Source organism: Diceros bicornis, chromosome 11, assembly GCF_020826845.1.
Source record: "Diceros bicornis minor isolate mBicDic1 chromosome 11, mDicBic1.mat.cur, whole genome shotgun sequence".
NCBI classification, from domain to species: Eukaryota; Metazoa; Chordata; class Mammalia; order Perissodactyla; family Rhinocerotidae; genus Diceros; species Diceros bicornis.
Window position 1 is genome coordinate 5,442,010 of NC_080750.1, and position 27,584 is coordinate 5,469,593.

At 39.7% G+C, this 27,584-nt stretch overlaps 1 protein-coding gene across 1 annotated transcript in view; it reads right to left on the reverse strand.

The window, feature by feature from the left end:
• Positions 1-27,584, reverse strand: part of ELOVL6 (ELOVL fatty acid elongase 6) — a 139,478-nt gene that overhangs the window by 18,079 nt on the left and 93,815 nt on the right. The window contains exon 3 of the mRNA XM_058549904.1: positions 23,711-23,842. Coding sequence (XP_058405887.1) covers positions 23,711-23,842 — 132 coding nt within the window. The remainder of the gene's footprint in view (positions 1-23,710; positions 23,843-27,584) is intronic.

A 27,584-nucleotide genomic window follows, 5' to 3' on the forward strand; every position in this document is an offset into this window, starting at 1 on the left:
TATCTACTGGGGCTTTGGGGAAAAAAAAAAGGAGGAGGATTGGCAATAGATGTTAGCTCAGAGCTGGTCTTCCTCAGCAAAAAAAGGAGGATTAGCATGGATGTTAGCTCAGGGCTGATCTTCCTCACACACACACACAAAAAAAGAGTTTATTAAGAGATCACTCAAATACCAACACAGAAAAGAGATGGTAGGAAAAGAAAAGATATTCCTTTCCAAATCACATCTTTTGTTATTATTTTCTAAAGATAAGGATTTATAGGCCTCCAGGGAAATTTCTGGGGAATTGTCCAAAGGACTACAGGGCCTGACACATCTCGTCTGCTCTCTGGCAGGTGAACTTTATAATGTGATGAGCGGAGAGCCAGCCTCCCCATCACCTGGGTCCTTTGCATCAGAAATACAGTAGTTCTCAAATGAGATCAAGTTACCACCACAATCATGAAATTAGAGGGATGGACGGACAGACAGACAGACAAATATTGACTGAAGCCCTTCAATGATAGCTGTCGACTGCTAGAGAGTGCCTAATTCTATATGGCTGACCAGGGATCTCAGAACATTGAGTCTCTAGGCTGAAGTGGCTGCTATGCAAATCCTTTTCCTGTTATTCCTAGGAATCACTGGGAATTTATCTTCCAGGTGAAACTCAATAGTAAGCTCTTCAACTGCAAAGTGTTATAGATGGTGCCCAGATGGGTCACCCCTCAAATGTGTCACACCGACAGTGGCTGGCAGTGACTATGTTGCTGAGTTCATCTGCTCCTCCAAAAGAAACCCCAGCAAAAAACCCTAGGCAGCACTAACAGTCTCCGAACTTGTTGCCAATTCAGAATCTCTCATCTTAAAATTGCCAAGATGCTGGCATGGCCACTCTGACATTTGTGACTGTCCAAATGGTCTGCCCTGGGATCCTCTCGCCTCCATCTCAAGAAGTTCCTTTTGCTCAAAGAAGCCTGAGAATTTTCACCCTCCTGCACCTCAACACTCAAATTAAAGGCTCCCACAGTGCTGCACAATGATGCAACAGGAACTCATTGCCCCAATTTCCCCACAAAAGGATTTTGAAAACAAAAATCATAGCATAGATAAGCACATTTTTATACACGTGTATATACCATGTCAAATTAAAGAAGGAAAATTCACTCTGTTCCTTATTTCTTCTATAGATCTTGGCTTGCTTCCTGCCTGTTTCCATTTTTCCTATTAATCCAGATTTTTGAGTAGAGAATTCAAACGGGACAAGTTTATTATCTACTAGCAGCAAAAAGTGGAGATGACCAAAATGACTGCTTTTAATTACTATGCCTATGAAAAGTTTTACATGTAAAATGTCATCTACCTTGACCCAATTAAATAAGATGTGCACATTCCTCAATAAGACCACTCACGTAGGAAGGACTTAATAAAATGCTAATCACTAATAAAATATATAATACCCATTGAGATAATATATGTGAAAATATTTCTAATAACTAAGGCATTCTCTAGAAGTTTTAGGTATTATCAGAGAGGCAGCCTGGTATTAGGCAAAGAAAATTTGACAACCAGATTCCTAATCTCGTCTCCTCCACTTACTGAGTGTTTTAGGGAATGTCTCATAAATCTTCCCACTTTCCTTGTAAAATGGAGATGGCATTGTCTAATATTCTGCCTACATCACAATTTGTCATGAGGATCACATAAGCTGATGGATGTTAAAATTATTCACTCAACAACAGTAAAACATTATTATTGATACCATACAACCTCTCTTTCGTCATTTTCATTACAGTCTCTCTAATTTTTCTCCAAGCAAACACACTTGTAGTAACTGTGTTCTGTGAATTTGTAGGAACTAGGAGCATGTTAAACTCTCCTACCTAGTCTGCTCAGCTTTGTGCTTTTCTTTCTTCCACACACACACACACACACACATTTTTAAGATCAATCTGTTAGATTTCAATGACAATACTCTGGTAACTTTTAAGAAAAGACATCCGTGTATACATTTGTCTCTTAGTAAGAAATCGTATCTGACTACTAACAGATTAACAATTGAAAACAACAACAATGTCAACCACAAAAATACAGAGAGCATTCAGGCTTTGATCCCTTGTTTTAATACTGGAAAACATTTCAAGCCCATTCCATCGGACGGTCGGGACCACAAGTTCCTGGACACATCTCCATCTCTTGTTTCCAACCACACGTGTCACCAAGCTCGTGGGAGCTGATGGCTGGTACACTCTGCACCTGGACTGCCGTGGCATTCTGTCAGTCCTATCTAGGAATATTCATCTTTCTTTCCACAGAGGAATTTTTTTTTTAACCTTCAAGGCAGAAAAAGCTTAAAATTTCATTAAGTGTGCTTTCACAAATTATCTTAAAGATCTTTGGGACATAAGGCAGGAAGTTGTGCCTGTGAGTTACCCGTGGCCCCTAGGCACCTCTGAATAATAGGAACTCAGCGGGGATTTGTGTGCCATGATATTTATGACTATGAGTAGGATTGGGTAATAAAAAGAAAGGTTTCAAAAAGTCTGGGGACCATGCTTTCTCTTGCTTCACAGATCCCCGGGGCTATTGAACTTTCCACGTGGCCTCATCATGCACGACTGAGCTCTCCAAGCCTCTGTAAACGTCCTCAGGGGAGAAGGTCTTCTCATTTCATCATCAGAGGTGAGCACTGAGAAGAAGGGGCATCCCCTCCACCTCTGCCCCTGACTTCCCAGCCAGACTAGTGAGGACAATGGGGTCTCTGAGGTTTTAGGGTTTTTCTCTCTTCTGGAGAAGAAGCCAGTTTCCATCTGATGTTTGAGAGGGGAAACAGACAGATAGAGCCTAGAACACAGTGGAAGGTAGATGGTTTGTGTTGGCATTTCCGACCTCACTTGCTGGCCTTCTCCTGTATCTTTGCTGCCTTTCCCTTCCCATACCCCACAGCCTTTAAAACTTTAGGTTTCAAAATACAGATTCTTCTGCTTCTCTATTTCTGCAAAAAATTCCAATAATTTCTCAATTAGATGTTAGAAGACAAATGTGACTGAAGGAGACAATGACTAAAACCCCCTTACTCCTCCTGGAGTGTTAGGTACATTTCTGACTGATAAAACTGCAGATACTCCAGGTCTCTGAAGAATTCCAGGCAGGGGAGGAGCAGGAGTTTTTAATTATTCATTCATTCAACTCACAATTTCCTGACTGTTTGTATAAGTGCCAGGTGCCATTTTGGGTGAAGAAGAGGCCTAAAATTTTAGGACCCAGAAAAGCGTAGAAAGGATGTGGATAAGACATTAGGTACTGGGAATCCAGCAGTAACTCAACAGACAGGTCTTGCATTTCTTGGAACTTACACTGTAAAGCAGGGAGAGAGATAGTATGTCAGGAAATACGTAATATGCCAGATGATAAGGAGGGTAGGGGGTGCTGTGGGGGTGGCCTTGCTGTTTTATTTTATGTATATATACATGGAAACCTCAATAAGATGGGGACATCTGAGCACAGACCTGAAGGAAGTGATGAAGTGAGCCCTGTGGGTGTCCTCCATCCTGTGACCTGGCCTCGGCCTTCACTGGATCCCCACGTCCATCTGTGCGCTATGCCATTGTCTCCTGGAGCTGGAAATGCGACTGACCCACTAGGTCCCTTATGTTATCAAAGCTTTACGTTCATAGGTTCTGTGCCCAGCAGGCTGGGGTAGAAGCAGAGAAGTAGGCCCAAATTCAAATCTCACATTGTCCAATCTTTATTACTCTGGGAGCAAATATACCTAAATCAAGAGTGCTGGATGGGCCTTGAGTGTCTCCCCGTCCAAACTTCTACACCTTGGGCAATCACTTCAATAATGCCAGTTAGGAGGATTTCCCAGTTATTGACTTTTAAAATACTGGGATCAAAGTTAAATCGAAAGTCCAAACGTAGGTGACACGTGCTGTTGATGAAAATGATAAAATGACTTACTGAAATAAATCAAAGGTACCAACAATATTCGTCCAGAGACGAATAGAGTAAAACCCAACTTAATCAAAATTACTGCGGACATCAGAGTGTTGCATGGAAGTGTCACGGCCTAGAGATGGTAACAGAGAACAAGCGGAGTAAAGAACTGAGCACCAGTGTGGCAGTCACAGCCAGCACCAACACCAACACCAGACGGAGCTGAAGAGACTGCTGAGAACGACTCAGCACTTGAAGCTACAAATTGAATTCGTTTATAAATAAAAATGAAGAATTAGTGATGAGAGCTGAAGAGAAGACAGGCAACCATCAGTACAAATGTCTGGGGACAAGAATGCTAGGAAGCATGAGAGGAAGAGGATGAAATCATGACTATTCTCTATAATTTATTGTATATAACTATATATAATAAGCTGTATCAAGTTTTCATTATAGAATCACAATGATCTCAACCATCCACCACAAACCCCATTAGCAGCTCCACAGAAATCCCAAATTAAGGAATGCCTTCGAGTACTGTTCCATGAAAATATCAGAACAGTAAACCTGACTTGGCTACTGAGACAACTGTCTGGTGCCCAACATGAGCACAATCAGAGAGCACAGACACCCCTCTACAAAATTCTGATTTCATTAGACTGTTTCTATCTGGCTTTATTCATTTAAAAAATTTATTCTAGCTGTGGCTACCACTACATTCCTCACAGTGTGGATGTTCCTGATCTGCTGAGAAAGGCACAATAGCAGTAGGAAAAAAAGATGTTCCCAGAGACTTAATCCATTCAGGCAGCCGGTTTATTTCAAAAGAAGAAACTACTAAGCTACCTACCAGAATGGCTGAAATTGGGAAAAACTGACAATACCAAGTGTTGGTGAGGATGAGGAGCAGCTGGAATTTTCACATGCTGTTGGTGGGAGTGTCAATTAAATTGGTGCAAATCCTTTGGAAAACTGTTTGGCAGGATCTGCTAAAGCTAAAACCAGGGACGGAGCAATTACTCTCATGGGTATACACCTGAGAGAAATGCCAACATAACATGCACTCAGGACAGGTGTAAAATGTCCGCAGCAGCATTACTCATAGTATCTCCGAAACAGAAACAACCCAAATGTGCACCTACTAGAGAGTGAAATGAAATGAACAAATGCAGTGCTGTACAGTGAAGAGAACACAGGAACCACTGCCGCATGCACAATCGTGGACGATTCTCATAGACATAACGCTGAATGGAAGGATCTAGACACACGAGGACGTGTCATATGATTCTGTCCATATGAAGTTCAAATATAGGCAAATGTAAACTGATGACAGAAGTCAGAGTCGTAGTCACTTTTTGAGAGATCATAATTGGGAAGCGGCGCAGAGAGAAGCTTCTGACATGCTGGCAATGTTCTGTATCTTCCTGGGTGGGGATTACATGAGTGAGTTCATTTTGGTAAAAAAAGAGAAAAAGACAAGGAACCTTTTGGCATGGAGCCTATATTTGAGTGGGAGGGTAACAGATACATAAAAAATAGCTTAAAAATTTCAGGTAGTGTAAGCGCCATACTGATACTACATGGGGCAAGGTGATACTGACTAGGGGTGGGGGCAGGAAGACCGCCTGCTGAGGTCAGAGAAGGCCTCTCAGAGGGGGTGACCTGGAGCTGATGAAAAGGAGCCATTCCTGCCAAGACCTGGAGAAGAACATACCAGGAAGAGGGACAGACAACTGTGACGAGGACGAGCTGGGCACGCTTGAGGTACATGGCCAGGGAGGCTGGCAGTGACCAGGGCTGGAGTGAAATGCAGGTCAACAGATGGGCAGGAACTAGATCTTGTAAAGCCTTTGAGGATTGTGTAAGGCATAGAGATAGGAATATTCATCGTTAATAACAAGTCATAAAATTTATTTTATTCTAATTGCACTGCATAGGCATTGGTGAATTTTAAGCAGGGGAGTGACATTATGTGATTTATGTTTTTAATGATAACTCAGGCTGTTGTGTGGAGAATGGACTGTAATATAATAAGATATAATAAAATAATTAACATAATACTAATAGTTATTAATATACAATTAAGACTAATGTATAATTATTAATAATATTACATCATAATTTATCCTTATATAAGAAAGCCTCCAGGGAGAACATTTAGAAAGACATTATATTTCTCATTTCCAAATGAGAGATGACAGTGGCGGGTACATGGTGACAGCGGACGTGAACAGAAAGAAGTAGACAAATTGGGGATGTATTTTGGCAGTAGAGCTGATTCCACTTCCTGCAACACTGTATGGTAATGCCAAACAGAAGAAGACTAAACCTGATCAACAGGGTGGATAATGACAATACCAGTGTCATAACACCAGTTAGAGATAAGAGGAATCAAATAACTTACTAATTAATTTATTTGTGTTAATTAATTAATTGATTTTAGTTAATTAATTGATTTTAATTAATTAAGCCATGGGGGGAGTGGGGAGAGAGGAAATTCAGAATTCTGTTTAGGTATATTAGATACGAGGTGCCTATCAGACATCCAAGTGAAGAAGAAGTAGCTTTTCAATTTAGGGAGGAGATGAGGCCCGGAAACTTCAATTTGGGAGTCACCTGATCATTTAGGGAGAGAAAGTAAGCAGAGGAGAGAAGCCAACTTTGAGAGGTCAGGTAAGAGGAGGTGGAATTGGCCATTGTTGCTGGAGGAGCTGGGAGGAGATTGTTGTCAGGCCCATAAGAGATGAAAAGAGCGCTCATGGCGGGTGTTCTAGAGTCTTTAACAAGGACCTACAGAGCTGACCTGAGCAGTTTAGGGTGAAGTTAGAGTCCTCTACGTATTGAACCCTGCGAACAGGAGGTAACCAGACTATCCCCATAGGGGAGTTTGATGAGCTTTATAAAAACACAACTTATAAAAGCATATATGCTTTGGAAAAATCAGGAAATGGAGAGGAAAAATCAGTCATGATCCTATCAACCTAACAAAACTATTATGATTTTTACTACCTTCCAGTCTTGGTCATTTTCCACTCATGGTTGAGCTTAGAGTACCTAAGTAGTGCAGCCTACTTAGGTACAGTCCTTACTTATCATCAGCTATTTTCTTATGTTGCTACACAGTCTTCAGGAACCCCCTATTTAATATCTGCATAATATTCCATTGAATGCTTGTGAGCAATGTAATTTACCACTCCCCTCTTTTTACATTTCTCTCTAGATTGATTTTAATTTCTTCTAATTGTAAATAATGCTGCCATAAGCATCATTATACATGAAGCTTTTCCTTGTTTTGAGTTATTTCCTTGGGATAGATTCCCAGTGGTGAAATTACTGAGTGAAAGGATTAGCTAAGAACATCTTTCATAAAACTCTGTTTTAGGTCATGTTGAGTCTGAGGCAAGATGGGACATACAAGAAAGAAGATGCAGACTGATCTGAAACAGTGACTCAAGAGATTTGGCAAATCTGTATGCGTGTGAGTGGAGGGAGGTGGTGTGGGAGAAGCCGGAATCATGGAGACAGTGTCCTCAGAGGAGGTCAGAGCAGAGGTATGAGACGCTGCTCTGGGCCTTCGGAGACGGCATTGGGACGACCAGGAAGCTGATTGACCACGATGCCGATAGAGGTATGACACTGATGTTATCTCAGGTGAAAGCACCCAGTTAATAGTCCACGGTGCAGGAAAAAATGGCCATAGAAAGGTCAGAGGCACAATAAGAAATGCATGAGTAAGGACTAGGTATGCCATAGTCGGCCAAAGTCGCAGTCTGATACCTCTCCAGAGAAGCTCACCATGCATGACCCTTCTCAGCTTCTGAACATCTCCCGAAAGTCTAGTTGTTCAATAGGGACTGTCAGTGTAGGGGTTCCCTGGATGTGGGGTGGGGAGAGGGTGGGGTTGAAGAGGCATATAAACCCCCTGAAGTTATACAGAAATTTTAATTACAGTAAACTATGGAGGCTGGTAAAAATGTAGATTTCCAGGCTCCACCACCAGAGGCTCCAATTTAACAGCTTTAGGAAAGACCCAGAAATGGGAGCTTTAATAGATATTACAGATGTTTTGATGCAAATGGTCCACAGGCCACAGTTTGAGAAACTCAGCAGTTTCTCCTCCCTTCCTGGCTCATGAAATCATATTCTTCTCTTATCGAAGCCACTCACAAAGTCCTTCTGGAAATCAGCACCTTTCATTTTGACCTTCCCATTTATGTAAGCAGCACAGCACTGAGTGAAGAGCTGGGGCTTTTGAGTCAGACCAACTAATCCTGATCCCGTCACTTAGAAGCTGTGTGTCCAAGGGTACATTTCTTAATTACTCTTAAGTATCAGTTCCTTCATCTGCCAAATAGAGAAATAATTGCATTTTAATTGATCACGACATTTTGAAATATTGGTATATACAATATTAATAAGGATGCGCCTAATATGTAAAATTTGCAGGAATATAAATCTCTTACATCTAAAATATATTCAAGAATCACATAATTTCAAAGCTGGTGGCCCAATTGATTTCAACTACATTTATAATACTGCCACATGAGAGCACATTAGTGAGGAACAGAAACACCTACATCTTTGGTCAGTATCTTCTGAACCACTCCGTTGTTTCGGTGCCTCAGAAGTCCTCAGGGTGATTTTGGTGACTACTGAGCTGTTACTTTAACAATCACCGTCGGTAAATTGTAACAACGCCACTCGAAGATTCAGTGAGTGGGGGTACTAGTGGTAGAGCAGAGAAACGTGTCAGAAACCAAGAACTTTCTAAAGGAACAAAAATTAGACATGATGAAAAATTGCTATAGGTATGTATTTATTTGTTGTGTATAAAATCATTCCTGTGGAAAAACCAATTTTGAATTATGAAAGTTCTGCAATATTTGAATATTTTGAAATATTCAAGGAGCTCATCCATCCCATGAACAGTGACCTCCCTATTATAGTATTTTCTTTATAGATCTGTCATGAGGATGAGTGAGATGGTGTACATAAATAAAGCGCTTGGCATATCCCATCTAAATTGGTTATCAGGTTTGGAAATTTAGAGCAAAACCTATAATTTCTTCTCTGTTCTCAACAGAGGGGAACCTGTTCACTTTATTTTATTTTTTTTGTGAGGAAGATCAGCCCTGAGCTAACATCCATGCCAATTCTCCTCTTTTTGCTGAGGAAGACCGGCTTTGAGCTAACATCTATTGCCAATCCTCCTCCTTTTGTTCCCCCCAAAGCCCCAGTAGATAGTCGTATGTAATAGGTGCACATCCTTCTAGTTGCTGTATGTGGGACACGGCCTCAGCATGGCCGGACAAGCAGTGCGTCGGTGCACGCTCAGGATCCGAACCCGGGCTGCCAGCAGCGGAGCACGCGGACTTAACCACTAAGCCACGGGGCCGGCCAGGAACCTGTTCACTTTAAATCAGAGTAATCTTAAAAATTTTGGAAAATGAAGAGTTTTCAGAACAATAAAAGTTTCCCATTCAATATTGAGAGCTACTTCCTGTCCCCCCACCCCCTCAAAGGCTTTCACAAATCACCTAAAAGTTCCAAGGAAGCCTGGTTGAAATCCTCAGCTCTTGGATTACCATGGCAGCCTGGGAGTGGATAATGAGTCTGGTTTTCTCTCTCCTTTATTTTCAGTGGTTTTGACAAGATGGTTCTCTACTTTGCATTCTATTAGTCAAAGTGTTTACTTTGACCTCTTCTGAGAAGACTGCTCCTTTAGAAATATTTTTATAAAATTCAGTCACTATTCTTGCCCCTTGGCTCACATTTCTTTCCTACTAGAAGACCAAGGTTATCTGAACAGCCTGAAAACTTGGCAGTTCTAAAGGGTAATTATTCTTAACTTCTGCACTGGATCCAATACAGGAAACAATAAAAGACTTCCAGAAAGTTTGCAAGCTCAGCTGTCTCTGACACTCCTCCTCATTCTGCAAAAATATTTGAATGAGTTTCTTAGTGTGCACCTGTCGTTAATGTCCTGGCAGAGAAATTCCCCCTTACCTTGTTTGTATAGTCACTTAAGCTGCATCAAGGGACGGTAATTTAAAACCTATGGTGGGATCAAGGAGGAATTAATTTTTAAAAAATATCTCCTATTTTCTGGTTGGTTTTCAGTACAAAATACTTCTAATCAAAGTGATTTCGGGTAGCTTTGTTTAGTCAGAAGATGGATCATGTAGTCCTTAACAATTAGTCGCTTTGGTTCTCTTCTTTTTCCACATTCTCGCCTTTTTTCGAATAAAGGTTATGAATACATGATTTGATTAATTTTTTGGAGTGTTTTAAATTATAAACCTATTTAGGATTTATAGAACATCTCACAGGGTTTTGCCTCAAAGTGTTTAAGGAAACAAGAGGTAATGGTTCAGAAACTTCCAGGCCCTTCAGTCATTTCTTCAAAGGTTTCAGTGGAACTGGGTGTGGAGTTTCTTTTCACCAAAGCCCACATCAGGGTGTGGTAGCTTGTATATTTTATGGGAGTCAAATGAGAACAAACATTACTTTCTATCAAAAGGCTGGGTACAGTAAGAGCGAGTGAAAACGTGAGGAATTACTTGCTCACATTAGTGTTTTAATGTAGGGACTCTAGAGTTGAACCTAGCCAGAATTTCTGCAACACATTTCCTTTTCCTCTAAAAATAAGACTTTTCTCTTTGGCTTATTCAAATTTTCCCCCCTTCTAGCAAATGTTACTTCGATGAAGTTCACTCCTAAGAGATCTCATGCCTTTTTTTGAGATGCAGGCAGAAGATCAGGCCACTAGATGCTAATACTGTCTGTGGGTTATACGAGGTTTTTGACCAATGAGAACTTTTGATTAGATGGGCCAACTTTTCTGCTGTCAAAGCTGTTCATTGTTGTGACTGTCACTGTCGCATCAAGACAGCAAGTCATACAAGCTCCTACTCAAAAGACCTCAGGGCTGCACGATGAGCACAGCCATGATGACGACAAAGAGGAGGTGGAGGAGAGCAGTAACTTAGGTATCCAGAGGGCAGAGTTCCGCAGTAGGTTCCTGTGTTGGAGTGATTTTCATATAACAGAACAGGTCTATTGTCTAGACGTGACTGTGGGCAAATTACTTAAACCTCTCTGAGACTTTGTTTTCTCATTTGTAGAAGGAGAAAGTATATACCTCAAGGCAGTTCTGAAAATGAGATAACACAATATCTTTAAAGAGAGTTTAGTGCAGTGCCTGGTACATAATAAACACCCATGAATGACTTCTACTGTTAGTGTTACATTATTAGGGCAAAGAACAAAATTCTCTCAAATCTTTTTTCCCTAATTCCACATAACATTGCTTAAATCTTGTGTGCTGAGGTGGGGGTTTAGACTGTGTATGGAGCAGGGTGACATTTTCCCCATGGGCTCCTTGTGAGCAGCAAGATTTATCATTTATCATTACCATTTATCTACATGAGAACCTTCTGTGCAGGAGGAAGAGAAGTAGAAGGCGTGCCCTCTATTCATATTTCTGTCAACCAAAACTCTTAAAAAGATGCAATGTGTGCCCAGCACCACAGCATTCTGCACGTAAGGATAGGCATGTTGCTTGTAAGACATATTACCCATCCAGTCACTTATGGATTTGAGACGCAATGGTGAACCATACTTTGTGCTGGGCTGGAGATGCAGGAGAACAGGAGCGACACAGTTCCTCCCTCACTGGCCACAGGAGGTAGTTCTTCTTGAAACGGCAAAGAGAACTTGACTCTTGTTCTTTAGAACTAACTTCGGATCCAGTCCCATTTGTAATCTTGGCTGTGTGTGTAAATGTGAAGGAAGAAGTCAAGAATGTATTATAAAGGGATGGTGGAAATAGGACTAGTAAGATATTTACAAGCAAGCAAAGATGGAAGGACACCAACATAATGAATTTAAAGTAGGAAATACACAGGCAGGAAGTGTGCATTTGTCTTTACTTTTAATGACTGGTTCTGCTCTGTGAATGGAAGGATCTAAGGCCTTAAAGAGCAAGACTTCATATACACTCTAAAGGTGTCGATCAGCAGCTTGGAGAACACTCAAGTGAGATTCCTTTAGGCTTAGGTGTGATCAGAGATGGGTTTGGTCTCAGCAAAAATGTAAGAGGTGGGGAGAACCAGTTCGAGAAGTTAAGAAGAAATATCTTGAGCCAGGCTGTCTGCTCAAGATTGGAAAAGTTCTAGAGTTTTAATTATGTTCTTTTTAGAAGGCAGAAATCAGATTTTTCTTCTCAACTTTACCCTCTTGAGCTCTGAGGCCTTGCCCTGGACCCTTTTGAATTTTTTTCTGCACTAGTATAAACTCCAATTTAAAGCTAAACCCTTTCAGAAAACCCGCATCCCTGCCTCCTGCACAGGAGAACTCCGAATAGCTAACGATTCATAATTTCTTCAAGCCATAGGCAATTCTATTAAGCTGTATTGAAGATTTCTACTCTGGCTCTGGGTTAACACAAATAAGTGGAATCAATGAATAATCTCTCCCAGCTACTGTAATCACACTGCACATCCGCTTCTAAGCTAATGATGCTCATCCACTTCTCAGAACAAAAAAATACAAAAAGCCACCTCCCTGTCCATCATTGTACCATTCATAATGAAGTAAAAGGAATAAAAGAAAACCATGGCTTTATTATGTTAGAAAAATGCAGTGTTCGAGCAATGAAGTATTATGCCCGAGTCAATCATTTTAATCACATAGATTTGATTCTAAATCCCAGGGCTCTGAAAACCGTAAGAAATATCATGGGTAACAATGAATACAGTGAGGACGGCTTGCGTACTGCAGCCTCCAGCAAGAATGACAATTTAGTCATAAGTGATGATAAGAAGGGAACAAACAACCCCTACCAATTTCCACTTGCAAATTTTTTGAAACAAATGGTAGGAAATGAGTTCCAAGGAGAGGTACCTATCAATTAAACTAATCCAACTACTCGCAGCACCAGCTAACAGAATCACTGGTTACAAGGGAGATAACTGGGCCCGTATTTCACACACAAAATCAAGTGGGATCTAGGCAACTTGTCGATGCCACAGCATCATCAAAAATAGATGAGCAGTTACTATGTGAAGTTCTTGGTTGAAATATAGAGAATAAAAATGGATAGCTTTCATGAAAGAACTGCCAATAGTATCGAGACTGAGGTCAGAAGAGGCCTGTAATAGTTGTTTCACATGGGAAAGGCGTTCTATTTCGGAGGATGGTTTTCCTTTATCTAACAGCAGTGGGTAACCCTAGGGTGAGCGACCAATGTTTTAGTACTGAACCCTGATCTCATGTCTTCCCTACTGTCCTGCCCTCCTGTCCACGCTTTGAGGACACGTGGACAACAGAGGGAAGGAAGTCTCATCTCTCAGTGTTTCAGTGAATTCTCTGCTTGCTGACGGGCCTCTCCAGAATAAACTTCTAGCACTTTTCCATGTTATTCAATTTTATATTCTCTTCAGCCGATTTACAGCTGTGGTTACCTCAACTTAATACTGGATGTCAGCATCATCTGCTGCTTTCTAGATTATGCAATTAAGCAATATCATAAAAAGTTAGGTCTGAAGATTTTTTTTTTTTGTGAGGAAGATCGTCCCTGAGCTAACATCTGACAATCCTCCTCTTTTTTTTTTGCTGAGGAAGACTGGCCCTGGGCTAACATCCATGTCCATCTTCCTCTACTTTATATGGGACGCCGCCACAGCATTGCCTGATAGGTGGTGCGTTGGTGTGCGCCTGGGATCCGAACCAGCGAACCCTGGGCCGCCGCAGCGGAGCACGTGCACTTAACTGCTTACGCCACTAGGCTGGCCCCTGAAGATTTTTTAAGCATTCAATTTTTTGTTTAAAATTTGGTAGTTTTTTTTTTAAACTCTGCTAAACAAGAAGGCTAGCTTAAGAATTTGTGAGGTAACGATGTTTATAAGCACAGTAATCCTTAACTCAGTCTTAACTCAAAATCATCCTTAACAAATGCTTCAGGGGTTATTAAACGTACATCCTAAATTACCAGGCAGTTGCTTCGAGAATACTCATGTTATTTCTCACCCAAGCTTCAGAAAAGCTATAGTATTACAGCTATTTAAATACTAATTCATTTTGGTAAAATGATTTAAAATATCTTACACGTCAGCTGTTTCAAGTTACAGCACCTGTAATGCAAACCTATTACGAAGTCTATTCTGTCCAAACTCAAATATTGGATTACAGAGCATTAAAATTATGATGAAAGAATCTCAGGCTTAACATTAAATTATCGAAAGGGCACGCACCAAAATATTCACAATAAAGACCTGTGGGTAGTGAGATGAAAGGCTCGGTGTGTGTGCTTTTCTGTGGTTCAGTTTTATGCACAGAGAATTCTCACTTTTATAAGTGGAAAAAGAAATTATTTAATAAAAACAATAACTACTGGATAACATTTCCGAATGTGAATAAGCACAGCTGTCAGATGGACTGCAGCCCTGGGAGAAGGGGAGCCACTCTGCCTGTGTGTGCATGAGCCCACAGGTCACCCCGAGCCTCGCAGTGGGTGGTCTGGGTTCTCTACAAACGTACTACATTTATAACAAACTGCCATGAACTGTAAACTTTTGTCCAATTTGGACCAGATCATTACACTATGAGCGGATTTTTTTTTTCTTAATTTGGAAGGAAATTGATAAACCAGGCAAGCATGGAGCAGCAGAGTGACCTACAGTGTCCATCCTGAGGTAAGGGGGGCCAGCCTGCCCTCGTGGACCAGAGCCCAAAGTGCCACCTGCAGAGCAGGGTGACACCTGTTTTCCTGGCTTCTCCTCAGTAAGCCCCTTTTACAGCAGCTCAGAATTCTCTCTCATAATGGACATTTTTATCTTAAAAAAACAAGCAAAATATCATGCATTTACTTAATCTAATCTTGGAAGTACTAATTCGTAGTTCCTAGATTCAAGGGAAAAGCAGAAAACTTTTCCTATTTCCCTCTTTGGAAAGAAAGACTTTCCAAAAAAGGAAAGAGAGTTACTAACAGTTGTCTACAAGTATCCTCTGTTCATTTCCCTTTTCAATTAAAAAATAAATCAATATTTATCAAGCACCTCCTCAGATCCTAGAGACACAGTAGAAGATCTCACAAAGATCCCTGTCCTCCCGGAGCTCGGAGTCCAGCAGGAGGAGGGAGAATGAACAAGGTTAGCAAGACGGAGGGGGCTAGAAGGTGGTACGGGCCAAGAGGAAAACAAATCAGGCCAGGGCAATAGGAGTGAGGGTGGGAATACTGTGATTTTAGACAGGGAGGGGGGGGCCTCACTAAGAAGGTGACATTTGAGCACAGATCTGAAGGAGATGAGGGGCAAGCCTTAGAATATCCAGACGAGGAGTGTTCTGAGCGGGGAGGGCGCGTGCCAGGGCCCTGAGGGAGCAGCCTTACCAGCACGCTGACGGACAGCAAGAGGCAGGAGAGAGGGGAGAGGAGGAGAAGGGGAGGTCAGAGAGTGACGAGGACCAGACTGTGCAGGGCTTTGCAGGCCTCGGGAAGGTTCCTGCAATGACATGACGTCAATCCCAGATTTCTTTTCTTTTTTTATTGAAACATAATTGACATATAACATGATGTGTTTGTTTCAGGTGTGCAACATAATGATTCCACATTTGTATGTATTGCAAAGGATCACCACAATAAGTCTAGTTAACGTCTGTCACCACGTGTAGTTATACATTTTTTTTCTTATGCTGAGAACTTTTACAATCCTCTCTCTTAGCAACTGTCAAATATACAGTGCAGTATTATTAACTATAGTCACCATGCTGTACATTACATCCCCATGACTTATTTATTTTATAACTGGAAGTTTGTACCTTTTGACTCCTTTCATCCATTTCACCCACCCCCCAGCCCCCTAGCAATTACCAACCTGTTCTCTGTATGTATGAGTTTGGTTTTTTTTCTTTTAAAGATTCCACATGTAAGTGATATTATAAAGTATTTGTTTTTCTCTGTCTGACTTATTTCACTTAACATAATGCCCTCAAGGTCCATCCATGTTGTCGCAAATGGCAAGATTTCCTTCTTTGTTATGGCTGAATAATATTCCATTGGAGGTATATATATATAACATTTTCTTTACCCAGAGATGGACACTTGCTTCCATGTCTTGGCTATTGTAAATAATGCTGCAGTGAACATGAGAGTGCATATATCTTTTCAAGATAGTATTTTCATTTCCTCCAGATAAACACCCAGAAGTAAAATTGCTGAATCATACGGTAGTTCTAATTTTTTTTTTGTGAGGAAGATCGGCCCTGAGCTAACATCTGCCAGTCCTCCTCTTTTTTTTTTTTTGCTGAGGAAGACTGGCCCTGGGCTAACATCCATGCCCATCTTCCTCTACTTTATATGGGACGCCGCCACAGCACGGCTCAACAAGCAGTGCGTCAGTGCGCGTCCGGGATCTGAACCTGTGAACCCTGGGCCGCTGCAGTGCAGTGGAGTGCATGCACTTAACCGCTTGCGCCACTGGGCCGGCCCCTGGTAGTTCTATTTTTAATATTTTGAGGAACCACCATACTATTTTCCATAGTGGCTGTACCAATTTACATTTCCACCAACAGTGCACAAGGGTTCCCTTTTCCCCACATCCTCACCAGCACTTGTTATTTCTTGTCTTTTCCAGATTTCTTGAAGCATGTCTGCACTTTCACAGGTAAAGCCTGATGATACCAAATGAAGACTGGACTGGGGTATGTCTGAGGCAGTTGATACAAGAAATATCAAGGATGAAAAAGTGAAATGACTGACAATGCCAATTACACGTGACTGGAGAAGTGGCCAAGTGTGGGATTTTAATTCATTAATGGAGGAGGTGGGTGTGTCAGGAGCAAGGTGTAGACGCAATTCTGGCCCCAAGGAACCCATTTGGTCTACCGAGAAGTACATGGTTAAGGCAGTATAGAGGCTGAACTGATGACATAGCAACAAGTGCGGTGGAAACTGAGATATGGGTTGAAATGATCAGAGAAGCCTTTATAGAGAAGGCATTCTAAGTTAAGTCTAAGTGATGGCTAAGATTTAAAAAAAAGAAAATGGAGGAAGAATGGAGAAAGAGAGGGTGATACAGTACGTTCAAAGATGTGAAATTAGGACAGGCAAAGTATATTTGCTCTGCAGGCAATGATCAAACATTTGTTGGCTTGAATGGAAAGTTTGCATAGGGCAGTGATGAGAGGTAAGACAAAGATTGTAATTTTTTATGGACAGACTGAAGTTTTAACCTAGAGGTTTATACAGGGAAACGATATGGCATGTAGAGCTGCTTGGACAGAGGAAACACTTGGGAGACAGCAGTCGGTGGTTGCAGTGCTAAACTGTGAAGTGGAGGCTGTGGCTGGAGTGTCCAGCACGGAAGCAGATAGGTGTGGACAGCTACTCCAGACATTTAATAAGACGTACACAACTTGTGACCTATTGAAAGAGTTATTTGTATATTTTGAATGACTTAAAGATGCTCACTAGGAAAACAGTGACAAATTTTGAGATATTTTAAAGTGTTATCAAAAAGGGATCTGGTTTGAATATTTTAAATTTCAGTGATGATACGTCATCACTGGTTACAGACAGGAGAGCAAGCTCCCTATGAGAGGTCAATACTAAAAATACAGATGTGTTGGGGCTAAGTTGGCAAATGATCATTGGTATTTTTTCTTTTTCTGTTTTATTGTGCCAACACAATTTCTCAGTGGGTTATAAATAGAATAGCCATTTCACTCACTGTTCAGATTGGGACATTTTTGAGAGTGAAAGGTGATCTATTAATAATTACACTGAGATAGTGGGCATAAAACTAAGACTGTTCAGAGTAAACCAGGATGTATAGATTCCAGTTTATAAGTTCTATCTTACTTTTAAAAGATGGAGAGTTGATATTTCTTATCTTTATTAGTGCTCTTGGTTTTTCAAAAGGAGTCAAGTGATTTAATTAGTGTCACTTTTTGTGATTTGAGACTAGAGCTTATTCTGGCAAAGGATCCAGCTTTAGACATCTAAAAAACAAACACAATGCTAATGAAGTAGCCTATGTCATACAGCTCCTTTCTATGACCTACTGTTGATGCTCTTGGCATGGCTACTCAAGAGTTGAGGGGGGAATCATGGATGCTCTGGGTTGGCACTGGATCCTCTGATGTGAGATCCCAGCTGAATCAGCATTTTACTTGAGTTGTATCTGAAAATGGAGGGATTGAACAAATTCCCGGGGAGCTGGGAGAATACCCAAAGGGTGTATGTGTGTATGTTGTGCACACATGGGTTGGGAGGGGCAGGTAGGATGTCTTCTTTAGCCTGTAGCTATGATTTTTCTGGTAGTCCTTTGCAGCACACATAGGTTAACAGAATAACAAAACTGATATGCAAACTGAGCAGAATTATAGAGGGTATCCTGGCAGCTCTCAGGTGGAAAGGCATTCAAATACCACTCAAAATGTACAGAAAGCCATTGTGTTTCAGACTAGACATTGTCATCTCCATTTATGAAAACGTTAGCATGGTGTCCTTCATCAAGGAAGGAAGCGAATCTGGAAGTCCTAAGTAAATGCCGGGATTATCTTTCCTATGGCAGTGGACTTTTTTGCTTTTACTGTTTATTAGGCTTTTTGCCTTGATTGTTTATTGGGTTTTTTATTTAGTGTAGATGCTTCACATTTCTCTTGCTGCAAAGGGAAACAAAATGTGTTTTGTTATCATCCTGGGACCTGACCTTTGAAACAACTGTGTCATCTGGCTGTTGTGTTATTCCTGGTCTCAGCTGTTTTATGTCTCAATAAACAAACATTCCAAAAATTTTTTTGAGAAAAATCTATTTGATTCTGAAAAAAAAAAAGCTTTTATACACCTTGCCTTCAGAAAGAAATACTTTCCTATATATCCATTAGTTTCAGTTTACAAAAATGAGAGAGAAGCTGTAATTTAAATATGGCATCAGAATCAAACATTAAATGATTTCTATGGTTCCTTGATAAAATGACACAAAAGCCAGAGAGGAAGGAAGGCACAAAGAATTGATAGAGATAAGGTCATATTTTATATTTTCAAGTGGACTAAACATAAAACCAAAACATTTTGATAAAATGAGATGATTAACAAAATTTAAATGAGCAATATCTGACCTCCATCTGTCTACAAGGTGTCTACCAGACCGTATATCTGTGTACAAGATAGAAACATTAACAATGATGGAGTCTTCAAGGGCTGAACAACAACGTACAGGAAAGAAATGTCCCCAGAGTATCCTTTCAGCTACACATACACACTTAACACAGTATCATTGTCAGAAAAGAGAAACAAGAAACATTCTTAATTTTAACTATGAATCTGCCACTATGGGGGGAGGGGTGTGAGGATCAATAGGGCACAAAGTCTGTGTTTTGATATAAGCTGCTTTTTTAATGTACACCAGCGTGTTATCAGATTCTTATAAAATGACACAATTGCTAACTTTTCTTTTGAAAAACTGACTTTTTTCATTTTTTGCTTTATTGCCATCCATACTTTGTATCAAACACAGTTATCTTTTTGTTTGACTTGCTTGTAATGACATAAAATCTTACAAAAGGAGGTGAAGCCTCCTATGGACCCTCTCTGATCCCATCACTCTCCCTGCCTCCCCAGAAACACAGACAATCGCTAGCCAAACTTTTCAAACATTACTTGTATACTTTTACTACATAAATGTTAATAGATAAAATGTAGTGTTAATTTACGGGCCATGAGCCTTTTCACACGTGGTATCACACTCCCAGGATTATTCTGCAGCTTTCTTACTGCTCAGCATTAGGCTTCCTGGCGGCATCTCTCACTATGTTACTCTAGCCCTTTTGGTGCTACATTTACAAATGTGAAATTTATAACCTGTTATTGATAAAATAGGAGCTTTTCTCCTATGACATTTATAGTTTATGTATCCACTTCTTTTATATCATTAATATGGCTGGAATCATTGTCTATAATGTTGTTCTTTGTGGATTAAGAGGGATCACTTTTGGCAACCATAGACAAAAATACTGGACATGAGATGCTTGGGTATAAATTGATTCAGTTGTCCTGAAATTTGTCATTTTTGACATTTCATCATTTTATAGGTCAATGATGTACTTACTCCTTCAATATGAGTTCTTTAAATGTCATATTTTCCTCATCCGAACAGTTTCAGTTGGTTTTTAAACTATATATTTGTTGCCTTAAAAATAAGACAATTGCTGCTAATTCTTCAGATATTAGATACTGATGTGTGTGTATAAAATCACGAGTAGCTTTGATTAAAAACCATTCACTTGCTGCTCTGCACTATTAAACATACTTTTCTGAATGTCTCCTGTGCTGTATTCAAACACTTTCTTCATGGAAACCTCACTGAAGAAAAAAAGGTAATTTTCTATTAATCTTGAATATATTTTACGCATAAGCAGATAATGAAATTTAATGACAAAACAAAAATATGGCCAGGAAATAAAAGTGAGTTTCAACAGGGAAAATTGCTGGTTAATAACGAGGTGAGAAGTCAAATTGCAAAGTACGGAACATCTGGCTTTGTGCAAATAAAGCATAAAACAATCGAGGCTGGAGTGAATCACTAGGACACAGGAGTAAGCAACTTTGAAGCAAGTGTGATACTGGCATCTATAAATATGCAGCCCAAAGTAATTATCGTATTCCAATGTGCGCTGACTAGACATCATGCTTTGACCTGTTCTGGGTCAGAGACCTAGAAGAAGGCTCCTTGGAACTCCTTATGCTGCCAACGAGAAGAAAACACTGCCAGACAGATACCAGGTAAAGCCTGCTTAAATCAGAAGCACACACATCTGTACCCAATCTGGAAGGACTGAGAGTTATTAAATAAATACATAGAAAGTCCTTTACAAATCAACTGTAGTAACCCAGCCAAGATGTCACAGCAACATGATTTAATGTCAGCAGTGTCTGAGAAGAACAGAGCATAGGCACCTTGAAGTGCTTGATGCTATTTGCCATGAGGAACAATCTCATCCAAAGGCTTTACTAATTCAAATTAACAGAATTTTTCTCAGTATTTACCCTAAGGAAATGTTCAAACATCTAGGGCCAAATGCCACAGGGAATTACCTCATTGAATAAGGAAATGCTTCTCCTTAGGTTGAGTGGCATGTATGCTGGAAGAAGGGCACTGTGTCATCATCCCGGTCATATTCGTAAAGACTAATTGACACCAGAAGCTGGTGGTTTGGATCTGAAGGGGGGCTGTGGGTAATGGGGAGAAACTGTCCATAAAACCCCAGAGAAATCATTCTCAGATGAAAGGAAGCCAGTGCAGGCCTGGGGAAGACTCAGCTCATCGTATTCTATCTACTCCATCAAAACTTAGGACAGCTTTCAATAAATTAAACTGTATACAGCCTGTGTGAAGACCGCTATCATGTTCAGCCAACATCCAAAGATAAAGAAGAAATATATTCTACAGGTAATTCTTGCCAAACTATACAAAAAAACCCACCACTTTCTGAAGCAAACAGGGTTCTTGTTTTTGCTTAAGTACTCTGCATATCCAAATTAATTCCCATCTCAGTTATCTTAGTTCACGAGTACACAGTGTGTGGCTTCTGGAAATCAGTCATAGCCGGGTCTCGGTGTCAATGATTTTGAGATGAATTTGATGAATTTAAAGTGAATTTAAAGTATAACTCCATGAGTTCATAATGATACATAAGCAAAAAGACGTTATTATTGACATGCTATGTAATTAAATCATTTTCTTTTTTGAAACTGCTAAATATGACTAGTGTCAAGCATTTATCCTGCCTTTGCTGTAATAACTATAAATACTTTGGGATAACTGAAGAGTTGATGAAGGCAAGTTGCTTCTTACAGAAAGTGCTGTCAAATGTTAAACCTGAATATAACCAAACTTCTAGATCTAACTACCAACTAACAAGGACACAGGGGACAGAAGAAGGCCATCAGCAGAATCCAGTCTGGGAGAGCCTCTAAGGGACAAGTGATCTGATTTCTTCAAAGGGTGGATGGGGTCGAGGAGGGACACAGGGAGAGCAAGGTAGAAACCTCTAAGTTAAAAGAACTCAACCAATGGAAATGTATGAATCTTGTTTTGACCCATAAAAATAAATTGTAAAAACAAAATCATTTGTTGGACAACTGGGGAAATTCGAACACCTAGGAATAAAGAATTATTACTAATTTAGATGAGATAGTGATACTGTGGTCAGTTTTTAAAAATGAGTACTTAGATTTTAGAAATGGTATCATTTCACTCAGAAATATTTCAGCTTGTATTGTTTCCAAATAATATGGGGAAAAGGGGGAAGTTGGTAGGGATGTAGACGAAAGAAGATTAACCCAGTGTTGATCATTGTTTAAGCAGGTAATGGGGTGCATGCGGGTCCATGTACTCTCTTTTCTGCTTATATGTGTTAAAGTTTAAAAAAAATGAAAGATAAAGGCTCAGGGGATGTTAAAAATTCTGTAAAATGGTGAAACGCATCATTCAGATACAGATAATTTTTTCCTCAAATATCAAAATACTTTGGTCGAGGCATACTCTGTGAACCTTAAATTTAAATAAAAATGAAAATGCTACTTTGTATTCAGAGAATCATGCCCTGAAACTGATTGAAATGGAAGAAGTCTTTAGTGACAGATCCAAATCACGAGTCCCTCAAACACAGCACCTTACAAAATGCACCGGAATCCGTGTAGACTATATCTAGTAGTAGCGAGCACATGAGTGTTTAGATGCAGGATCTGACATAATGGAAATGTACAGGTCATCAGAGTTGGTGAAAATCCTCTTCCTGCCTCATCATTTTTAATCAGCCTTAAGTGACTAATGAGGCTTCTAATGATACTATCTCTTTCTGCTTAGTGGTAGGACAGTTAATATATAATATTAAAAAATAAAAATAAATATTCATAAATACTACTAAAATGAATAGTTTTTTATTTTGTGGTATGTCTACATCTGCTCCCTCCACCCCTCTCACCCCAAACCTAGTTATAAACTTGCTGGTTTTGACAAGCAAAACACAAATAGAACAGGTGCCTTTGTTAGCGCTGTAAGTAAATTCTGGCACCTGTTTGGACACCAGCTGTGTGCTAATTAGTCTTGTGATTGCCTAGATCACCAAAAATTACAAAACTAGAAATGCTCCTTCAAGCTTCCAGGAATGTGTCTGAATGTTGGCTGGCAGATGCCCCCAGAGATACCAGACCTGGTCCTGGCAGTCTCTACGATGAGTTCTACCTGATACAAAGTAAAAGCTGGCTGCAGGCAATGGGGTGGAGGGTGCTTCTGGGGACACAGAACAAAAGCATTCTCTGGTCTAGTGATACTGACGCAGCCTGGTGTCCAGTATCCAGTCATATGCCTGAGTGCCATTTTTTGATTAAGTATTAGTTAGGAACAGTATGCCCATCACATTTGAACCCTACTCCACCATAGACTTCAACAGTTTACTGGTGCGGCTTTCCATTTAGCCCTTCATCTATATTTATGAAACAAAAATAACGCAAGTGACGCATTGCTTGTAGACGTAAGAGATAAATTGGATTACCGCATGAGCAGTTTGGACAAGAAAGGAGATGGCATGAAAGCTCTCCTAATACAAAATTGAGTATATAATGTGGCACATTTGGTTGCAATGAAGTCTTTCTCTCTGGACATGGCTTTATTTTATGTCTTCAATAATCAGAAATGTGTGATGTAAATATAAAATGCTCAATCATTGCTTCTTTCAGCCAACTCTGATGAAATGGATGGATTGTATTAGGAAAAAGAAAAAAACCTACCTGAAGACAGCAAGGGTCAGAGACCAGAGCACTAACGGCTTCCTCAGCTCAAACTTGGCCCGCTTGTTCATTAGGTGCCGACCACCGAAGATAAAGGCAGCGTACAGGGCGGAAAACAGGAACGATTTCTTCCTATGAACAAACACAAAGACAAAATCTTATGCGATAACAATCTTTAAATGATCTATTAGAAATTTATATTTATTCATTATACATCAACTTTTATACCAGTCCCCCCTTTGTTAGCACTGCAAACATATTCTTGGGAATGTGCCCCCTTCACCAAAGAGAGATTGTTGAGTCCATTTGAGGACATGGCGTTCTGTTGAAATCTCCCTTGACAGACTAGGTCACCCAGATTAAACAACATATGTCAGCATAGACAGATTTTCTTTTCAGGCTGTATGACTAAAGATTTCAACAACATAGCATCAAGGTACAAAAGGAAGCTTTTCTCTGAGAGAATTAACTGTGTTTTTCAGAGTTTGTTGGACAATTTAGATAGATTTTTTAAAAAGAATTATTTTTCCCACCAGCTGGGAGAAAATATTTGCAAAACATATATCTGACAAGGGGTTAATCTCCATAATATACAAAGAACTCACACAGCTGAACAACAAAAAAAACAAACAACCCGATCAAAAAATGGGCAGAGGAAATGAACAGACACTTCTCCAAAGAAGATATACAGATGGCCAATAGGCACATGAAAAGATGCTCAACATCACTAATCATCAGGGAAATGCAAATCAAAACAACACTAAGATATCACCTCACGCCCGTTAGAATGGCTATAATCACCAAGACAAAAAACAACAAATGTTGGAGATGATGTGGAGAAACAGGAACCCTCATACACAGCTGGTGGGAATGCAAACTGGTGCAGCCTCTACGGAAAACGGTATGGATATTCCTCAAAGAATTAAAAATAGAAATACCCTATGATCCAGCTATCCCATTACTGGGAATCTATCCAACGAACCTGAAATCAACAATCCAGAGGCTTATGCACCCCTATGTTCATTGCAGCATTATTCACTATAGCTAAGAAGTGGAAGCAATCTAAATGTCTCTCCACTGATGATTGGATCAAGAAGATGTGGTGTATATATATATAATGGACTACTACTCAGCCATAAAAAAGACAAAATCGTCCCATTTGCAACAACATGGATGGTCCTGGAGGGTATTACGTTAAGCGAAATAAGCCAGAAAGAGAAAGACAAACACTGTATGATCTCACTCATATGTGGAATATAAACCAACACATGGACAGAGAAAACTGTATTGTGGTTACCAGGGGCAATGGGGGTAGGGCGTGGGCACAAGGGGTGAAGGGAGACATATATATGGTGACGGACAAACAAAAATGTACAACCCAAAATTTCACAACGTTATAAACTATTAAAACATCAATAAAAAATTATTTCTATTGGAAATAAAATACTCGGTGACAAGGTTGTATCTTGGGACAAGAAAGCCGTTTAAAACTGCATCTTCCTAATAGGCTAATGAAACTAAAAGATGATTTTGGAGAAATACTAGATGGTTTAAAACACTAAAATCGAGCTACATGACTTGGGGCACTCCCAACACGGATTCCTGAAATCTTCTCCACCAAAGAAGCAGATATGAAGTTTCCATATTATCACTAATAACAGGCATAACTGGCAGACACGATCTGACGTAACGGGAAGAACACAGAACCACCTGCGTATACTTGCCTAAAACCTTGAACTGAATCTAATAAAAATCTGGTTTTACTACCTGTTTAAAGGAAATATAGAGGATAAATTCAAACTGTGAGTCCTTCTGAACTTATTTCTTCACCAAATCAGTAGTGTGGAATCAAAATCTGTGACTGCTCTAGACTAAAAAGCGACTTGAGAGACACAACAATCAAATATAATATGTAGAACTTTTTTGGGTCTTTATTTGAATGAACCAATTGTAAAAAGACATTTTTAATAAGATTAGAAAGTTATTAGTCATAATTTTAAAAGTACTTAGTTAATATTTATGGGTGAAATTACATGTCTTGGATTTGCTTTAAAATATCCCAGGAAACAAACAAAACCAAAACAATATTAAGGGCGGAGAGATGAAACAAGATTAACAAAAGGGATGATGGAACACAAGGGCTCATTATTCTCTTTCTCTTTTTGGTGGTCAAGCTTATGTGGGACTCAGCCAGAAATGTATAAGCAATGTAAAGTGGCATCTCCAGGTCCTGCTGGTTTATTACTGCACTAAGGAAGTGAACAATAGTACTGATAGCACCAACAAGAACAAGAACAACAGCTTCTATAGAACTATGATTCAATAGAAAGTAACAGAGGCCTTGTAAATAATTTAAACATCTGTGCATACCTCCTAAAAAAGCAATGTTTCTCTTAAAATGGGTATTCTCCACTCAATTAGCTTAAAAGGGAGAGGGTTGAAAAGTTACAAGACATAGTACAAAAAGCACAATGTATTAACCTAAAGAGCATATCTGTTCATATTTTGTTCCCTAACTTCTGACATGGATTGCTGACTCACGAGGGATCTTATTATTTATGCAAGCAACACTCCTGCTTCAATGAATGCAAGTGACCTACTTGGTGAACACAGTGGTGGTTCCAGAAATCAACCCATAAATACGAGTGGAATAAATCACTTCCACCGAGGTTTTCAAACCCCTCTTGGAAACATGAGACCTGGCACACAGTAAATGCTTAATAAATACTCATTGAATGATCATGGTCTTGTCATATCAAATTTTCTGATAGGAAAAAACAATTATGCACCTGTGTTCATAGGTGCTCAGCAAACACTAACTGAGTGAATGAACAGTTGTACTTTCCCAGGAATATATTAATAACTAAAGAATAAATTATTCAGAAAAAACATATGATCCATTTTCTTCCTCCAGAAAGATACAGACTATTTCTATACTTCAAAGAGAAAAGTGAGGCAATTTTATGGAAACTTTAACTATTGAACACTTCAAGAAGAAAGTACTTTTGGCCATAAATATATATATCGCTTTACCTCTCCTTTGTATTTTGCAAGTGTACGGCATTAAATTACTTTGAGTCAGAATCACTATCTGCCTTTATACTCATATAAGCAAGGACTCACTAAAGAAAAACAAAATTCTATCAAGTTAATGTAGGCAATAGTAATACCAAATAGTATATATTCTTTTCTAAATTATAAAGTAATAAGTGACAATATTCACTGTATGATTTAGGAAGTGATTCCTGTGGGTAGAAGGAGTGCTAAAAAGCTTTCTCTTCTAATCCTCCCAATCACCCCTAAAGTCAGCACAGCATTATCTTGACTTGATGGGTAAGCAACCAGGCTTAGCAGCTGAGTAGCTTCAGATCTTCCTGTTCTCCTGTGGTAAACTTTCAGGAGAAAAAAGGGTGCACCTGATGTGTAATCTTATAGGCATATAAGAATTCCTTAAGCCCTCCTACTGAATTGCATAGTCATTGTGCAACTGTATAGTACATTGCTTAACTGTGAAAAGTTGAAGAGGAATCTCCACGCCTTCAAGTTTCAACTGTCATATTTTCTGGGCATGGAACACTTTGATCCAAACCCTCTTCACCTCCTGGAGAATACAAACTAACACTATATGCCACTGAAAACTTTTCCTTAAAATTATTTATCATTCTTTCTCTTGCTTATTCAATCTAATTCAGATTTTGGTTAGGGTTAGGGTACAAGAATTACAATTCTTGTAATTATGGGCCAAGTTAAATGGATGTCTTTATATGATCCTATCAATCTAGCCATTAAGGGAAAAATAATGTGCCTCAAAGGACCAAGAAAAGAATAAAAATCTTCCCTCTGTATTTTTTTCTCTAATTTCTTCAGTTATGGA